The following is a 20,390-nucleotide window of genomic DNA, read 5'->3' as shown; positions in this document are numbered from 1 at the left end:
AGTTCGCAAAAATTTAACAGTGTCATATCAAGATAACCCATAAAAATTTCTGCTAGAATTGGTGATAAAGGTTTTCCGAAATCTATGCCCTTCGCGCAATTGCCCTAACTTCGCCAACTGGAACGTTGGCAAAATGTTGTCCGGCAAAACGGATGAACGCGGAAGGAAACCCGGAAGAATCACTGCCTAACTTCGGATATTTAACAGATATCCATACAACGTTAATTTTAATTAAAATGGATATTGCACGGATATATTTTGACGCCGATAGTGTTGCTTTGATGTTGTTGGGATTGCTGCTTGGGTAGTTGAAGTGGCGTTTTTTTGACCGTATTTTCTGTTTCCTCTTTGCAGTGCCTCCGCAGAAGCCGAACATCATTGACGACCGGGGGAAGGAGGTGGTCGGTGTTGCGGGACCGTACGAAGAGGGCGCTGAGATGAAACTCACGTGCATCGTGTCTGGCGGTAGGCCATTGCTTCCCACTGTCACGTGACCACCTTCTTTATTTCAACTTCCTTCAAATAACCACTCCGGTATAATAGATTCAAAAACAAACTTTGTTATATTCCACACGAAGATAAAAGTAGGTGGGGAGAAACTTGAACAGGTAGAGCAATTCAACTATTTGGGCAGTATATTAGAGGAAAACGGACACAGTAGTAAGGACATCAGGAGGCGAATTGGACTCGCGAAGGAGGCGTTCATGAACAGGAAGGAGCTTCTGACAGGATCGTTATGTAAGAGTTTAAAGAAAGGGTATTGAAGAGTTTGATCTGGAGTGTAGCTATCCACGGTGCGGAAACGTGGACAGTGGACACTAGGGAAAGAAGACGACAGAAGATTGGAGGCATTCGAGATGTGGGTGTGGAGAAGAATGGAGAAGGTGAAATGGAAGGAGAGGAAAACGAACGACGAAGTGCTGGATATGGTTATCGAGGAGAGGCAGCTTTTAGATGAGATACGGAGGAGACAGGAGGTATGGATGGGAGGAGTACTTAGCGGGGAGAGGATGGGCCTTACAGTGAATTACGAAGAAGGCAGTGCTGGAAGGAAAGGGAAGCTCCCAGATCACTTCTTTAGTACTCCATGGAAACCTACCATAATCGGTAGAATACTATAATAATAATATTCCACACAGTATTTATTTAAAGCTCTACTGGTTTCGACTTCTTCAGGTCATAATCAAGAGGTAACAAAACGAATCGAATCGCGGGTAACAACTTACAGTGGCGTCGCCAGGATTTTGAAATAGTGGGGGGGGAGGGTTTACCGGAGACTGCGGTGCCCTTCCGGGGGGTATGGAAAACATCCCAGGGAAAATTAGGGTCCTCCTTCGGAAAATTTTGGATGTTGAAAACGTAATTTTTAGGACTCAAAAACAGTGACTTCGTACGAGCAATTATTAAGTTATTTGTTGAGGCCACCTTACTCATTTTTGTCGCCTCTTTTAAAGACTCAAGAGAGGGAGGTTGTAACCCATAAACCACTAACAACATATCCATTAATTAAACAGAACGTATCGATTTTTTCTGTTACCTCTTGATAATGACATGAAAAGCTAGATTTTGATGAGATTTTTAATAAATAATGTGAGGAATATAACAAATTATTTTTGAATCCATCCTGTCACCATTCCAGGAAGTGGATTCGCGAACCATTGATTTGATACCGCTCCAACATTTTGGAATTCTCAGCCAGTTAACAAAATATCATCACCAACCTTACAGTCTTTTCAGGAAAAACTGTCTTGTGACTTGAAGACTAGCTTCTCAAGTTCTGGAACGGTTTTTCTTACGTTGTTGTTAATATATTATCTTCCTGTGATACTTTTTTGTTGCAATTTCTTTAAAACTTTATTTTTTGTACTATTTATATTGAATCATTCTGTCCATATGCTGTTTATTTCTATCTAAGCAGAGCATAGAAATGTAATTTATAAAATTCACGAGCAAGCAAGGAAGTGTGAGCCGAAAATCGCCGAGCTCATTAAAACACGTTTAACGTTAGCGGCTGCCATAGAAAAATTTACATTGAATACAGCTGAAAATTTAATTATACTTTAAGGGTATGCATATCAACATGATATAAATTCTTCCAATCCTTGAAAAAAATTCTCAAACTCGTCTTTGGGATAGACTTTAGCCCAATGTTTCCCAAACCTTTTAGATCCACCCTTGAATGCGTAAACCTATGACTCAACGCCCCCTTATCGGTAACTTTAAAATAATAATTAGAATCATAGACTAATTAGCAAAATAAGTACCTAGCATTGTAATAATTAAATTAAAAACAAAGACTAATGGAATATTTTCTTGTAATCCTATAGATGTATAGATTTCATTGCACATTTGTACAAAATACTTAATATACAATAAAAAACTTAGGTGAGAATATACTTAATACATATGTACATATATATAATGTACATAAAATAAATTTTCCCCCCTGCCGCCCACTTGGCTCTTTTCGTCCCTATTGACTAGAGCACAACGAGTCGGTTGCGCCGACTTTGGTAACCCTTTCAACGATCCATAATAAATTTTAAAACCGCAGAGAATCGCATCTTTATTTCGATACTTAAATAATAATCCTGCACCCATTTCTTCCCTTCAGGTCGGCCGAGCCCGTCGGTGAGGTGGTGGAGAGGCGACGCCATGGTCGACTCGACGGACACGCAAAGTCCTTTCCCGCACGTGATGCGCAACCAGCTGGTGGTGGCGCGGTTGGAGCGGACGGACTTGCACGCAACGTACACGTGCCAGGCCAGCAACAACAACATCAGCCAGCCCGTGTCTGCCAGCGTCACCGTCGAGATGCACTGTGAGTCGGTCGAGAGCACGGACTTAGAATAATCAGGGCTGGGTGCTTAATCCTTTCTAACCCAGAGCTGATTCTGGGAGAATTCAAATTTCACAATATTTCGTTATGAAAACTTTAAAATTTTGCACACAATCATAATTATCTTGGCAGCTAAACATTTCGTCATTAAAATTTACGCCACAAAATATTGCGTAGTTTAGATATTTTCTAAATAGAGCTGAAAATTTATACATTTTTATGTTGCTTAGAAGCAACATTGGGTAATAATGGGTTAAAGCTTCATTTGTCATAGCTATTGTCGCTTAAGGTTAAGAGAAACTATTGCCTCGTTCACATTAGGATTGTCCAAGCGATCGTCCTAACGATAGTTGGTCGAACTAGCCGTGTGAATGCATGTCCTGACAATAGGTCACGTAGTTCCGAACTTAAATCGAAACATGAAGCTTTTACGTGGTGGAAGGGCTCCATATTAATAATGAAATACACTTTGTTACTTCCACAAAATTCACGGAGTTTCTATTTTATTACCTGTTTCGGCTATTCCACCATTTTCAACTACCTAAAATACCTAGTATTTGAAAATGGTGTAATAGCCGAAACCGGTGATAGAAACTCTGTGAATTTTGTGGAAGTAACAAAGTGTATTTCATTATTGATAAGTAGTTCCAAACGTTGCCGCTTAACGATGATTAGGCGCTGGTAGACCGGAAACGGAAGCAACAAGAGAAAGACGAAATGTTCGTGAAGCTCTCTTCGCTCTATCTTTTTCATGGATTTGTCCTAGGAAGGAAGAATGTGGGCGGAAGAAAAAAATATTCAGTGAATACACGTGGAAGTCAGTAATATCTTGACCCTGCATACCTCAACAGCTTTGCTAACCGTGAATTTCTCGTTCACTTTAGATGTCAGCACTAGAGGGCAGCACAGGTTTTAACCATCGTGTGAATGCACGATAGTTCCAAAAATTGCTGGAACAATCGTAATCTGAACGAGGTATGTTCGCGCAAGGTGTCAGCACTATTGCTAGCCCTAAACCAAGGAGGTTGTAAATATCTGGAGGCGCTGTTTTCGAGTTTTTAGCGTAGTCAAAGTTCCGCCATCTTGGTTTGACGATTTCTGGACTCAGTCTCCGACTGATATTTTGATGTGGCTAAGTTTTGTTCTGAAAATGCACTACAATGAGTGAAAAATGTATTTCGCCCGTGATTGTTATTGGATTTTCCCCATCATTCGCGATACTTCTATTAATGTGTAAACTCTGTGTCTGTTAGCAGCTTCACTGGTGGGGATATCCTTGAAAGTATACTTTATTCCTGTAATTTTTAGATTTCCATTGGCTATAGTAAAATTAAATACCAGTAAAAGTGCTGGTAAAATACTAGTTTACTCTTGTAAATTATACTTTCAGCTGAGCTGGTTGTAGAACGTAACCGTAGTGATTGATAATAATTTTTCCCTGGGAAAAGATGTTTGAGTCATAACTTCGCGAAGCCTACCAATGAAGTAAGGGAAAAGTTTACATTGTTCCTTCCATAGGTTATTTTAATGTGTTAACGAGTTATGACCAAAAATTTCACCAAATAGAAAGCATTGACCCTTATGGGATTGTCAATGTTTTGGTCAAAGTTGGCGGGTTTGTCCACCCCAAGCACCCCTATTCTGGCCACACTTCGCTCCACGCTCGAAACCAGTGGTGCCCCCTCCAGATATTTACAACCACCTTGGCCCTAAACATCTTAGGAGTTTTATGGTGACTGTATGGGAGTGATCTTTATTCAGTGTACTTTCCAATAGCGAGTTTAGAGCGATCACTTTAACTCACAATTTTAGAGGATTGTGTAAAGATGCCAGGACACCGATACATTGCTCCGGGATGCACGTCTGTTAACATTAGTAACCCGGAGAAGGTCTACGGCTGGATCGAGAGACGCGCGTTGCAGTTCCAAACTTTCCTTTCGTGACTATTTCCCTCGCGTCTTAAGAGGACTCACGCCGTAATCTAGAACTATACTCAAGTATGGATCCTGACTCAAACTATAATCGGTTGCCACAATGGTATTATGAGACCTCACTCGAGTCCCGGCTCATGTTGAGTCACCAAATTCCAAGATGTCCGCTACCATCGCATCACGTTTTTGAAAAGAAAAATCTCTCGTAAAATAACCTTCAACGTGTGATTATATACCACAGGCATGATTTTTTTGATGAGCAGGGAACCAGGAATGAAAATAGTTTAGGTAAATATAAAATTTTGTAAACTTTACCACAGTAGCGTAACTATGGGGGGAGATGAGGGGATACACCCCCCCCCCCCCCCCAAAGTCTCAGAGAAATGAGAAAAATGTTTAAAAGTAATGTCTAGTTTTGAAGAATTGTAACTGCATCAGCTTATAGTTAAATGTGATTTATTAATATAATGGCAGTGAGACAAATCACTGAATACTGACCGGTGACTAACCTCCGGAGCCGGAGGGGTCACCCTGAAAACCCCTCCATGCCCCCAAGGCATATTCCTAGTTACGTCACTGCTTTATCACAGTTACTCTGACTGAACTGAGCCGAGTTGAAGTTAGCTTCTATAATATGACCCACAATTCAAACTCATCTTGAATTTGAGAGTGAGTCCTCACTCTCCTTCACTAAAGATTGTGTCCTCACTCCATACTCACTCTAGACTTTCTGAAAGTTCTGGAATACGGCCCATAAACCTTCTCGGCTTGTTTTTTTGGAGACGGATTACTCGTTTAATGTTTCAACAAGAAGAATAGCAACCAATAAAATAATATTTTGGACAGAACAGCATTTTGTCTTACAGTATTGAATGTGTTATATGTTTACCTCGCGTGCTAAATTCATTAACTTTCTTCTTTTCCTTATCTATGCAGTCAAGCCGCTGAGCGCCACCATTCTGAACAAGAACCAGGGCCTGTCCGCGGATCGCAAGTACGAGATTGTTTGTCAGGCCGTGGGGTCGCGCCCTCCAGCCAAAATCACTTGGTGGAAGGACAACAAGAGACTGGAGAGCTTCGTAGAGAAGGTAAGTCCACTCTCATTGCCTCGTAAGGGAAGCTACCCAAGTATCACCATAACTGTGTTTTAATTTAAAAACTAAATCACTGCTTGATATTTCATCAAATAGTAAATATCATCAACACCCAAATTCTTTTTTGGAACCAGTCCCCACGCCCGAAATATTAAAAACCAGCAGCCCGCCCGGCGGTGCTCGGGAAGGATTGCACACAAAGAATTGGAAAACTTGGAACGTAGAAGTCAAAGTCCCCATAGTAGGATTTACATATTTTCTCTTTGAGAGTATAAAGATGTGTTTCTATTTGGAAATACGTCCAACCGCAGAAGTTGTATGACGTGACGTAACAAAAGGTAATGAGAAAACGACGCAAAGGATACGTCGGACGCGACCAAAAGATTTACTATCATGTTCTTGAGCATGAGATGCACCTATATACCAACTTTGGCCGCAATTCGTACAGCCGTATGGAAACGAATAGGAGACAGACAAACATACATCCCTTTTTTATGTATATACTTTACCCATTTTCTGAACTGTTGGGGGCTAGGAGGTAAAGAGTTAGTAGTGATGCGAAACTTTGCGTATGCATCATCTGAAGTTTTATGGGTGCGCACACCAAATTTTTGTCTTTTTCGACTGATAGATTAGCAGCAGGACAGTTTCAAAGTGGCATCTGTTAGTGATGTGCGTTACCAGCAGCATGCTGTGTTTGAATTTCTCACTGAGGAGAAAAAAATGTAGAGGATATTCACATAGAGTTAGTCGCTAGATTCAGAAGACGAGGACATCAGAAGTCAGTTCGGCGGTGGTCCAAGATTTGCAGCGGTCAGGGAGACTATCCACGGTTGTCGCACCTGATACGTTTCAGCGAGCTGATGTAGCTATTGCCATGCCATTACTGCCAAGAGGCAGAACTATTAATTCAAAAGCATATGTCAACACATTAACAAGCCTCAAGACGTGCTTCCAGCGACTTCAGTGCCATACACCCGAGGAGATTTTTTTATTCAACATGATAACCCTCGGCCCGGCACAAGTTCGATGACTGCTGAATAAAACAGGTTTTGGCAGTGGCAAAACAGGTTTTGACAGTGTCACCTCATCCACTGTACAGCCCTGAACTGGCTCCCTCGGACTTCCACTTGCTTGGACCATGACAGGATACCATCAAGGAAGACATTTTGAGGACGACAAGGATGTGATTCACTCAGTGAAGAAATGGCTACGTGCCAGAAAAAGGATTTGAACCAATAGGGCAAACATACCCTTGCTTCCCGCTGGAGGAGGACCATAGAACGGGACGGAGATTATGCAGAAAAATAGGCTGTGTAGTTGAAACATCATTCTTGGGTGATTATTCTCATAACGTTCAATTGCTAAATGTCGAAGAAAAAAATATGGTGCATTACTTTCTGGGCAACCCTCGTGCTATCTATATTTTTTCTATCGTTCACGTCTCGAAAATTGAGGTCGCAATGTGGGCCAAAATCGATAAAAACTCAGTCCCAAAACGTAGTCCTTCAATTTTTCAATGGAGTTTACTTTTGGTTTGCCGCTGGTGGAATGGAATGACCTCACTTCGTTTCCTTGCTTTCCAGGTATCGACCGACGGGAACGTTACTACTTCCACGACCACGCTGACGCCCTCAATGCAGGACAATGGGCGTACGCTGACCTGCAGGGCTGACAACCCGCGAGTACAAGGCGGTGCCGAAGAGGATACCTGGAAGATGGACGTGTACTGTAAGTTGGCACTCCTGAGGTTACTTCTGAGATCCCTTTACTGAGAAATAGAGTCCCTCTGTTGACAGTGTTTATTGCCATTTGACATAAATTTTACATCACCGAATACAGTCAACAGTGTGTCTGGGAAAACTGGTGGAATCGAGAATTATGCCTGAATTTTTAGGCCATGAAACAAAGCATGAATTTTTCACGATTTGTTTCTCCAACCTGGAATTTCAAAATCTTATCTTTAAAATTCATTTCACATAAAATCTTACCATTTCAACACCCATTGTCTGACCTAAAATGTGTTTGACGTAACTTAAAGTGCAGTACCTGAGTAGAATTTTTACTTAGAACAATTTTTATGAAAACATATGTTTACCTAACTATTGTACTTATGATGAATATATATTGAGGTGCCAAGTGATACATTCATGAATTAAGTGTAGAATTGTCATTGCTAACAATAAGTGTAAGAATTTAAATTTAGAACATTGAGTAATACATAAATATAATATTATTTAAAAGTATTGAAGTAATTGTTGATGTTTTAAAATTTCCTCTATCGCCGTAATCACGATAGATAAACATGAAATTTTGGAAAACTTCCCTAAAAAACCTGGAATTATGCATGATTTGTTTTTACTTTAATTGCCCAGACACCCTAGTCAAGAATGTATTAGAGTCGGGGTTACTCTAATATTTAATTCCCAGCAATCTCGAGGCTTGAATTTCATTGTAGAAAACAGAACGTTTTAGGAGAGCACAATGCAAATATCTTGTGTATAATACTGGGAATTGCTCATTTGGAAAGTCTTAAAACGCAGTACTTCAGGTGAAACCTCTCCAGTTCACCAGTAGTATACCATGACATTTTATCGTTTATATCACATTTATTTCTCCAAAGCACGTTAACTGCTGAATTATTTGATTATATTACCTCTCTCTATCGAACTTAAAAGTTTTTTTGTATTTGTTTCTCCATGCCTGTTGAATCTTTTGATACATCCGAGATTAAAAATTTTGAAATCAGTTTCATAACTTAAAACATAGTTTAAACCGTGGTATCCCATGAATAAAAAGTATGGTGTAAGTATTTATGTCCTACCAATTTTCGTTACTTAGTTATTCTTAATCAAAATTAAGTGTGTGTGGTTGAAATTAGACGATATAACCATTGTAAGTATGGAAAAGGTTGAATTTTTCAATGACAGAATGTTGTTAAAAATCCACCCGCACCATTTGAACCTCTTTAAAAGAAAAAATATAGTACCGAATTGCCTAGAAACATTCGGAAATTCTCTTCAGGTAGTTAGATCGCCTCGGTAAAAGTAACAAAAAATTGATGAAACATTGGTCACATATTCTTAGAAAGGCGCGCTTTCAATGATCCAAAGAAAAGAAATTCCCATGTGCCCTTTTGGAGGTATTTGACGGTAAAATTAGAATAATTAAGCATGGGCTCTAATGGAGAAATACGGTTTTCTTCAAGCTATCAAAGCTATTTATAACAAGAAATTGTTGAGACGGCACTCATTAGCAGGGCCGCTTCATCAATTAGGCACAGTAGGTACTGAGCATAGGACCTACGGACTTTTCAAGGGCCTACGAAAGTCAGAACATAGAGTGAAAACAAGTTCAGAATGCCAGTAAAATTTAATAATGTTTGTATTAAAGTAAATATATATAACCGTATGAGATGAGCACCTGAGCAAGTCAAGCTGCAGTTCTGTAGATCTGTAAATTACGGTATGTTTACTTATCGGCTCTTTGTCTTAGCAAAGTCACATATGGCGTCCTCAAATGTCATTTCCCTCATCAAATCATTTTCAATTGAAATTAATGCCAGGTATGATAGTTGTGTTTTTCCCATCGTTGACTGGAGATACGTTTTTATCAATTTGAGTTTAGAAAAGGAAACTTTTGAAAACATTTTAAGAAAAAAGAAGCACACGATAAACAATAAACAACGAATGCGAAGCACATGACGTAATACTGGAATTACTACATCAGCACTGCATAGAGTCTGCACAGAATAATTAACGATGCGGAAAGATCATTTAGATTTCAAATCGCAAAGAATTGCGGGTGAATTTTTGAAAAATATTAAAAATGAAATCGGGGAGGGCCTACGACTTGGTAAGTGCCTAGGGCCTACAATGACCTTAAAACGGCCCTGATTGTACCCCAAACAGCAAACGATATCCATAGGATATCTAAATAAGTTTGAAATATCCAAAACATATTGTCATTACACGATGGATATCATGTTGACAACATTCCATAGATAACCTATTTATAACATCCACGACAAGATTTAAAATAGCGTGTCATAGTTGTAACATCCGCGGCAAGTTGTAAACTTAACATTACTTAGGTATCCAATTCGTAATATCCGGGATATTCTTAATTGACGTAGTCCATGCGTATTTAACTAAGGAAAGGAAGGAGAAGACTAAATCTAATTATGATATGGTTTGATAATAAAGTATTCTGAATTTTGCCAAAAATCATATGCATTACCATTATCTACTCATTAGATGTCGTGAAGATATCTAAGAGATGCGTACGACTTTGAAAGTTCCTAGGGCCTACGATGACCTTAAAACGGCCCTGCTCATTGGAAGCAAAATTTTGTAAAAAAAATCTAAATATTCTTGGGAAAGTATATGTTTTCATGATAAAATTAGAAAGGTATTTGTGAGAAACTACCTAAAACGGAATAGACGGCTGGAAATTTCTGGTACCAACACCGCAAAACGCAAACCACTACACAGACTTCGCCTGTATTAGGCAAATATATTTAGTTTCCCGGCTTATACATACGTCTTACACATCTTTGCTTATAAATATATAAATTTATTTAGGATTCGCCTCTTTGAGTGTGAATATTCAGTCAAAATATGTCGTCAATAACGCAGCGTGCAAAAGTTCGAAGCAGTGTTGAAACTAGTTAATTTGGCTACTGTAAATACCTTTTAAAAAATAGTTTTTGACGTTTTCATTGTGTTGAGGTGCATAATTGCACTCACATTTCATTCCTAATTATGTTTTATTTTGTTTAAATATTTTTTACTTAAAAAATTTGCGTGCATAATATTTAGCTCTAGCACATCACTTTACTTCCGTCGATGCCGCTCCAACTACCTTTATAGTCATAGAATGCCAGTATTATTGAAATGGGATAGGGTTTCAGTGATGAATAATTTCTTGCAACTTTACTTATCCTTATCTATTGAAAATACACCAAGGGATGAAGTTCGCCATGAAAAAATATTTAATTTAGCCGGGACTCGAACCCGGATCTCCCGATTGCCGGTTAGGTGTGTTAGCCAGTTACACCACAAAGCCATTTTCTCAGACTGAACTTCGGGATGTGCTGTACAGAACAAGATGTTGACGTCACAGGTCCACACTGTGGCACATGTGGCGAGGGTCGTGCTTACTTAAGCCACCGTCGTCCTTTGGTGTATTTAGCTTTGCACCCGTATCAGTGACTGCGTACAAAGTCACTTGATTCTGCAGTGCTAATCTATTGAGTTCACAATTCGTTTCGTGGATTTTTTCAGACGTGCCCGTCGTCCGGCTCGAGCTGGGATCGAACCTGAACCCCAAGGACATCGAGGAGGGCGATGACGTATACTTCGAGTGCAACGTGGACGCCAATCCTCACGCCTACAAGGTCGTCTGGAAACACAACGTAAGTTCACCTCTCGAGCCAATCTTTGCCACGCAATTTTCCAGGCAGCAGCGCAAGCTTTGGCCGAATTCCAGTACACTTCGGGCCACAAATCTGCATCTACATAATAATCTGCGAGCCACCTTTAGGATGTTTGGTAGGGGGTGATAAGTGCTGCACCAGCTATACTAAAGAAATTTTGTTGTAATGGGGAAAATGTATGACCATATAATATATTCTTAAAATGCTATTTTTTCAACCTGAGATTCTCTGCTAGACTAAAAATTATGTTTAAACTTGATGCGCTTTTATTTAATGGCATCAAATAGAAAATCATTGCCTTAATTTTGTCTTGTCAATGGTGTGAGATGAAAATAAGTTGAGTGCATTGTTTATTCACGCATATCCATCATTTCGTCGTTGCTTTCAAAAGTATAACATGATTGCATCCTTCCTCAGCAAAAGACTCAAAAATTGGCCGCCATGAATCCGAAACTAGATGTTGAATAATCGGCCACCCCATCCCAGTCGAAACGGAAGCGTTCGGGAAGTGTGCTGGAAATGTTGCGGGAGCATTGAGCAGTATCCCCGAGCACTCCCCGTCTCTCGACTCTTCTGCTTACCTGACGCTTCCTCGCCACTCCCGGGCTGAAACGCTCCCGAGACGCTCCCCGAACAATCCCCGTCTCTCGACGCTTCGGCTTACCTGACGCTTCCTCGCCACTTCCGAATTGAAACGGTCTCCGAACATTCCCCTTCTCTCGACACTTTGGCTTACCCCTCGCTTCCTCGACACTCCCGGGTTGAAACGCTCCCGAGAAGCTTCCCGAACACTCCCTGGACACTTTGGCGTACCTGACGCTTCCTCGCCATAGGGTAGTTTCCTTCATCAAATAAAACGAAATGCTAGTTTTAAGGTTTTCGCAGCGATTAGATGCACTATTACAATTCATTTTCGGGAATACGTCTGCGTGCTTAATATTTAACTCAACGTTTCGTTCCACTTACTGGGAACGTCGTCAGGAGAATGAAAATATAAACACCTATCATACCGTTGGAAAAACTGGTCCATTGTTGTCAAGGTATTTAAAAAAGTAAATAAAAATAAAATAAAAGCCAACTTCTTTAAAACATCTACTATAAAAAGGAAGATGAAAAGTGGAATATTGTAATTAAATTTTCGAAATGTATCTCTTCCACACATGGCTTAAATTATATCCATCATCCCTGTTAAAATTCATAGGTCGTTTCGAAATTTCTATTGCCTCTCTAATAAGCCGTGGATAATATGCAGATTTTCTTGCAATGGCTTTGGCCTCATCCAGGAGGATCTTGTGTCCTGGCCCCGACATAAAATGATCGGCGACAGCTGAAGTTTCCCATTGCCTTGCCTTCAGCGCCCTTTCATGCTCTTTCAGCCTTGTCACTATCTTCCGTTTGGTCTGTCCGATGTAACTAGACCCACATGAACACGGAATCTCATATATGCCTTCCATTTGTAATGGGGGAACAGCATCAATGACGGATGAAGTAGGTTGTAGTAGTGTCTCTGATCTTCCTCAACGTGCCAAACCTGGTTTCAACGTTGGCTTTTCCAAGGATGCGAGCAATCCGGTCCGTTGTTCCTGATATGTAAGGCAGAACTGCAAAAGCACTTGGTTTTGTTTTCTCCATCGGAGCCTTGACTTCCCTTAAAGCTCTCCTAATGAATGCATTAGCATATCCGTTTCCTTTTAAAATAGAAATAAGATGTTCCATTTCACTTTCCACGCTATCTTCATCAGAAACGGCAAGGGCTCTATGTCTTAAGGTCTTATGTCACGGCTTATTAGAGAGGCAATAGAAATTTCGAAACGACCTATGAATTTTAACAGGGATGATGGATATAATTTAAGCCATGTGTGGAAGAGATACATTTCGAAAATTTAATTACAATATTCCACTTTTCATCTTCCTTTTTATAGTAGATGTTTTAAAGAAGTTGGCTTTTATTTTATTTTTATTTACTTTTTTAAATACCTTGACAACAATGGACCAGTTTTTCCAACGGTATGATAGGTGTTTATATTTTCATTCTCCTGACGACGTTCCCAGTAAGTGGAACGAAACGTTGAGTTAAATATTAAGCACGCAGACGTATTCCCGAAAATGAATTGTAATAAAACAAAATGCATTGATTGCGATTCGTTACCCACCATTACTGTATTCATAATATACAAATTATTTCGTTTTAGAAATACCGGTTTAGACGAATGGCAATGGTCCATTTTTATCCTCATTTGAAAAGGGCCAGATTGGCGCCCATGCGATGCCACTCCTCGTGACGTCACAGGGACCTAGTTTCTATACGAGAAGATAGGAGTTAAACATCGTCTGAGGTTACCAATGCATGCATGAGGCGCAGAGCTCAGGGAAACATGTCTTAATAATCACTTATTAAAACTGGCTAAGGTCGGAAAGTTTTCTTCGTTTGATAAGGTATTAATAATCCTTATTTAAGCCAAGCGCTACGAGCCAGCAGGGTACTCAGCTACCCGCTAGCAGCCTGCGTCGTATCAGTGCTCAACTCGCCTCAAGGTCACCTCACAGGGCGGCAGCGGGAACCAGAAATACGCCACACGGAGAGAGATTTCCCGGCATTCATACTTACGCGTCTCGTTTTCGCGCGCTTGAAAATTTTCACTTTTCATTTAATCGCGAAAAATAGATATCGTCATTTAAAAATCTAAAAGCGTGAAATACGTACTCCAGGAGTAATAATCTTTCGATTTAGGCAATAAAAAAATAATAGGAAACCACCCTATTCCCGGGTTGAAACGCTCCCGAGACGCTTCCCGAACACTCGCCGACACGTTGACTTACCCGACGCTCCCCGCCATCTCCCCGGTTTCTTTACTCGTTTGTGAACGCTTCCCTCGCGCTTTCGTGAATATGATGGGCCTAATTTGGTCTTGGAACTTCCTCTAAGGATTGCTTATTTGTAATTTATAAAATATGATGGAAAGGGAAAAAGACATTTGAAGTTGCATTTGAGAGTATTCAAAAGCAACTCAGGCGAAACGGGAGCGTCGATGAAGGGTTGCGGGAGAGGAAGTAGCGGTTGAGTGTTGTGGGAGCATTTTAAATATTGTCACGTTATAGTCTATTCACTTTATGTTTGCGGGTGAGCTTTCGTGAGAGCCCGGACATTCTCGGATGGCTTCGCTGATAGGGGAGGGGTAGTACCGAGAGAGAGAGGAGGAGCAAACATAATGTTGCCAAATGTACATAGCCGCCCTACTTTGTCACTGATAACGTGTGAGTCATAGGTGGCCAAAGGATTTTGGCCCCGGCGTCCAGACAATATACCTACTCATTTGGAAGGTATTATGGATAATCCTTTCACAGAAGCCCATGACATTGTCAGCTATTGCGCTGAATGAGACACCATTCGTGGAAGGCATACTTATAAGGAAAACGCGTGAGATTTGGCAACACTGGTCCGCGAGCAAATTCACGATGTTCACTCGGCGGAGGTCTGAGAGCGATTAACTGAGGCCACGCCTACTGTTTGCTCATTGGCAAAGGCAAAGTCACATGTCGAGACTCTTTCCCTCCACTTGCTTTGACCACAACCGCAGAGATAAAATGAACAGAGTATAGTGCACTAAAACAGCTCGTTAATGCCGCTTTACGGCTTTACACAGTGCAATAGGTAGGTAGTGAAGAGGATAAGCGTGCCTCCGTAGCTTTCCTGAGCCCCACCGCCGCCAGCAAGGTTCGCAGTTAAACATTTACAGGTTTATTATATTTCCTTAACCCCTTGCGCTGTAATGACGAGTCTAGCTCGTCATGAACATTCGACGCCAAACCGCACAATGACGAGTGCATATCGTCATCGGATTTTCATAATTTTAGCACTATTTATAGGAATAATATAATTATTTTGAAAGCTTAACAATGTTAAAACATTCATAGTATACATAAATAATTCATTTTTCATGAAACATGATGCATTGGAAGGATTAAAATTATTTTATTCGAGTAGCTGTGCTCTCCATGTATAATAATCACATTTTATTTCGCGGTTATGCGTTGATTACAAATTACAAAATATCATTTCGCCATACACAAAGGCAATAGTATTTTATTAATGTAAATAATCAACCTTTGCGTTGAAATGTGAATAAGATGTGACTAAACTTTCCCTTTTTAAGCTTAAGAGGAATACTTGATGCACACAATTGCATTACGTAGTTACTCCATATCCATTTCTAGTGCAGATGCGCAAGAAAACTTTATTTGTAGGCTTTTTACATCGATGTAGAGACGATTTTAACGTGCTGGGTGATGGATTGAGTCTAGTATGACGACTTTTATCACATGTCATTCAACATGATCGCGAATGATTATGCCTCAGGAATACCTCTAATTAAGGTTTTTATGTGTCAAAATACACAAACATCTCCTTACAGCTTTAATATCCATGATAATACGCTGTTCAATCATTGTCTTTGATGCACCGGCTTACGGATAACATTGCAATGTAAAGCAGAAATAAACAGAAAAATGAACGTAAACAAAATTAAAACGTTATCGCCATCACAAATAATAAAAACAAAATCATTTCTACCAACCTATCTTTTATGTAAGGCCTGTTTAAAAATCTTTAAAGTGATGAAATGGTGGTGAAGTGGATGTGAAGGTTGGGTCAGACCAACCTACGCTGGCGAGGAGTCCTTCACCAGCAAAGTGCGCTGAAGAAGACCTTCGGACGTCTCCCGAACTGAAATCTATCCTTTATGAGCCGAGGAAGATGAAGGATGGCTAAAGAAGCGACTGACGATACGGGCCTTAGGTGCGAATAATGAACGCGGAATTTTTTTCATAAATTTTCTACCTTTCATTTTACAAAAGCCTGCTGCTCGTCTTTCTTTCCGTGACTTTCAATGAAAATTATATTTTCTTCTGGGAAATCTTTTCTGCAATGCGGCAGCGTCAGATGGACCGGTGTGGACACTCCCCTAGCTTGCGAAACGCTCCCGAAGACGCTTTCAGTGGGCCATAATCTGCACCGCGACACTTCCTAAACACTCCCGTAACACTCGACCGCCACTTCCAGAACACTCCGTCCGACGCTCCCGCAACGCTTCATCAACGCTTCCGTTTCGCCTGGGATGTACAGAGCTCAGGGTTTAGCTGATTGCACATATGCATTTCCATCATCTGGGGGGGCACGTGCCCCCGTACTCCCACCCCCCCTAAATCCACCTATGCCTGTCACCATTCGCAGAACCAAGTAATCCAGCACAACCAGAAGCTTGGCGTCATCACCACCAACCAGGACTTGGCGCTGCAGGCGGTTAACAGGCATCATGCGGGCAACTACTCGTGCATCGCATCCAACATCGAGGGTGATGGCGACAGCAACACGGTGGAGCTACGCGTCATGTGTGAGTATTCTGACTTCACTACGATCCTTTTCAAATATCTTTGCGACTGGCGCAGTCGGGCGAGCTGGGAATGTTTCCAGCGGCGTAGCGGCATTGTACATAGAGTGCATGAATCGATTGAAGTCTTGATTCGATGTATTAGAGAAGCTGAAGCATTTCAGCCTTGAACGCAGCAGGGTACATGTTAACTACGGCCATGGATATATCGCGGACAGATAGTGTTGATTTAACTATTCAAGTAAGGAGCATAATCACCAAGTGCTATTTCTCAATTTATTGGTTATTAGGGTATCAATGGCAAGCCAAAATGCCTTTTTGTTTACCCAAAAAAACAGGATTCCTTTGCAACCGTTACATCTTTTGTTTTTCAATCTTTGCCAACATGGAGTAAGTGGCACTCTAGGGACACTGCAGTGTTGAAAACAAGGGGACTGCATAGAGAAGGCCCAATTGCATCCCATAGAAGGTTAATTTCTGTTGCCACTTCGGTCGTATTTTAATCTGTTTTTAAAAATTTCTACGGCACTGAGACGAGTACAATGCGATCCACTTTTTTCCAATATTTTGCAGTCAAATTTTGGTCATTACGAGAAATAACATTGAAACGTCGTGAATTTCATAGATTAAATAATTGTATATATAAATTTCGGCTTACAGTCCGAGTTATGACTTATTTTTCCGTGAAACTCGGATCAATTTGTCCGTCAGCGACGCAAGTGGCGACATTTATAAGCCCATTTAAATGCGCGATCGTTGACAACACATTTAGAGGGAGTTTTGAGGATCCTATTTTGTAATATTCGTGCTATGGACACTGCAGTGTTGATAGCAGAAGCGAGATATCGCTTCTGCTATCAACACTGGGGGCTTCATCGGGGCTTCTGCTGTAGCATTCTACACTCGGGGCGTGTAAACCAGGCTTTACGACACCGAGCCAAGCTATAGTCAGAAATCAGTTTGATTGGTAAACGAAGTGTACGTAATCGCCTTTGGTTTCTGGTGTAGCTGAAATTGCTTGATCGTGATGCATTTGTTTTTTTCTCCGAACAGACAAGCCCATATGCCGGTCGGAGCAGAAGCGGGTGTACGGCGTGGCGCGTCACGAGAACGCCAACGTGGTGTGCGAGGTAGAAGCGTTCCCAGCGCCGGACTCCTTCAAGTGGTCCTTCAACAACACGGCCGAGACGATCGACGTGCCCCAGGCACGCTACCAGACGGGCGCCTTTTTCAGCACGCTCACGTACACGCCCGTGACGGAGATGGACTACGGTACCGTAGTGTGCTGGGCAGCTAACACGGCCGGACAGCAGAGGGAACCCTGTGTCTTCCAAATCATCGCCGCAGGTCAGTCTTGCTCATTTTAGAAGGCCTGGTTAGTCGGTAAATTAACCCTTATAAGTCAATGACTGAATGTATGAATACGAACGAACGCAAAAAAAATACCCCTTAAAACTAACTTGTGCATATGTATCAACAGGAAATAAAACCTGCTCTAATTCAGTTTATTCAATCGGACACGTTCCTATCAGGTTCATCAAAATCGTTGATGCATTTAAAAGTTTACTCCTACGGGTTTATTTATCATATAATCAGGCCTAAAGGCTCTACATTGGCATTTCAAGTTGCCGATAGAGCCCATCACTGAAAAGTGTGATAGTGGATAAAAAAAGGAGCGAAACAATCCAATTTCATGTTTCTATTGCGTACAGAGTTTTAGTTGCGGTTTCAACAGTGATCGCCTCTGACCTGCAGAGGCTAATGGAGCTGCTGGGGAAATCGTTGTCAATCAAAACTTTGTACACAGTGGAGACCAGATAATATTGAGAATCAAGTGTACGTGCGAAATAGGGTAGGGTGCTTTCCTAGCGAAAAGCATGTGTGAAAATCTGTCAGGACTACCACCTGATTAGGAGCTGAAAATGTGCCTATGTTTGGAAGTCCAACTTAGTCATCGTCATCAGGGCTGATAGTGCCCTCATCACTGTAGTACTCATTATCAGCCGAGAAGATCAGCCGAGAAGAAGATGGGCGAGTCGGACATGAAAATATTGACAGCATTACATGCCAAAGGCAGTCCTGAGAGATTTTCACTAAGTATATGTGCTCTGTCAGTTGATTTGTTTTCTGTAAGCCTACATATATATTAGATCATATGATGAGTGCTTCTCGAGGTTGCTCCGCTGCTGGATGCTCTGAAAAAGTCATGACTTTGAATGTTTTGCCTACTGGAGATTGCAATGAATCCAAGGCATCTGGCAATGAGGCAACCTTGCGGCCAATTGGAGGGCTTGGCTCAAAGTTTCTGTAGTTTCAAAATGGTACATTTTCGACCTAAACACCATAGGAAATTTAGGTTTACAGTGGCATCAGCTGTCATCATTAATCTAGCGATTTGATCGATGGATTTTTCTTCCTCATAGGAAAATCCTCTAAAATCGCTGGCACATTAATGGCTTTGCCTGGTTTTGCTAATTAGTAGGGCCCTCTTCGCTTTTATAGCATTGGGGTGTTTTTCCCTCTCCCGTTGCTTCCGCACCTTTCCTCTCCCAGAGGCGTCGTCAGGCTCCTATCGCGGCAGCGCCTCTTTCCTTTCTCCTTCCTCTCCAGACCCTCCCCGGGTGATTGAGCATGTAAGCCACTGGCTTGGTTCCCGGCCCCAGTGTGTTGTATCCTTGAAGGGCTCTCCTGAGCCCTCATCCGCTGGCATCAGCTATACAGGTTTAACCCTTTGCGGTCCAACGTCGAGGCTGGCTCGACAAGTTTAGTGCTACAAGCACTTGGCTTGTTGTAGCATCAGGTCTTACTTCGAGTTGAGCTCAAAATCAAGTCGAAGTGATTTATACAAGGGCAATGTTTCAAGAGATTGCCTGATTGTACGTCGAAGTTAGACCTGATGCTACGACAAGCCTAGTGCTCGTAGCACTAGACTTGTCAAGCCAACCTCGACGTTGGACCGCTAAGGGTTAAAATTTCATGATACAATTTTTCTTCCCCCTATGTATTAGCTCATGCGAGGGAGTGGTGAGATCAGTGGAAACTGCGGCCAGTTATGATCACTCTGCCTCAGCATCAAATATTTTTCCACTCTCAGGCAAGCCGGAGGTCCCATTAAACTGCTCAATAGTGAACCAGACGACCGACGGTGTGGAGGTGGAGTGCATAGAAGGCTTCGATGGTGGACAGCCTCAGTTCTTCCTGCTCGAGGTGCGGGATGCACAGAGCGGCCTATTGCGAGCTAATCTCTCCAGCAAGTTCCCAGCGTTTGCTGTCAGTGGTCTGGAGCCTGGCCGTGGACTTAAAATGGCTGTGTTTGCAGCCAACGCCAAAGGTCGCAGCGAGCCTGCACTGGTCGAGGGCCACACGCTCAAGCCAGCACAAATGCAAACAAGTGAGTATGGGTGTAGGCTTTTGGGGAGCTACTCCTTATGGCAGTTCTCAGTTTCTGGGTTTTAATCCATGCCGTTTCATCTTGGGAACAATAGTTTTGCTGGTGCTTCAGCTGGATCTTCTGAAAACATAATCATAGATACACTAATATTGTATGTTCTACAAATTTTTTAATGACCATTTAGAATTTTTTTTACCTATAGAATGTGTAATGTCTAAACCTGGGTCAGACCATTAAAAAATTTCCGGAGCATGCAATATTAGTGTACCTGTTATTATGATTCCTGTTACACAGTTCCACTAAATATTGCC

At 41.5% G+C, this 20,390-nt stretch overlaps 1 protein-coding gene across 2 annotated transcripts in view; it reads left to right on the top strand.

The window, feature by feature from the left end:
• The window catches only part of LOC124167796 (synaptogenesis protein syg-2), a 122,859-nt gene that overhangs the window by 53,754 nt on the left and 48,715 nt on the right, over positions 1 to 20,390 (top strand). For both annotated transcript variants that reach the window (XM_046545823.1, XM_046545824.1), the window contains exons 4-11: positions 355 to 465; positions 2,615 to 2,821; positions 5,707 to 5,858; positions 7,451 to 7,595; positions 11,150 to 11,280; positions 16,532 to 16,691; positions 17,742 to 18,035; positions 19,783 to 20,079. In XM_046545823.1, coding sequence (XP_046401779.1) covers positions 355 to 465; positions 2,615 to 2,821; positions 5,707 to 5,858; positions 7,451 to 7,595; positions 11,150 to 11,280; positions 16,532 to 16,691; positions 17,742 to 18,035; positions 19,783 to 20,079 — 1,497 coding nt within the window. The remainder of the gene's footprint in view (positions 1 to 354; positions 466 to 2,614; positions 2,822 to 5,706; positions 5,859 to 7,450; positions 7,596 to 11,149; positions 11,281 to 16,531; positions 16,692 to 17,741; positions 18,036 to 19,782; positions 20,080 to 20,390) is intronic.

This window comes from Ischnura elegans, chromosome 11, assembly GCF_921293095.1.
Source record: "Ischnura elegans chromosome 11, ioIscEleg1.1, whole genome shotgun sequence".
In the NCBI taxonomy this organism is placed as follows: Eukaryota; Metazoa; Arthropoda; class Insecta; order Odonata; family Coenagrionidae; genus Ischnura; species Ischnura elegans.
The sequence above is the reverse complement of the archived record's forward strand: the minus strand, read 5'-3'. Positions and strand labels throughout refer to the sequence as shown.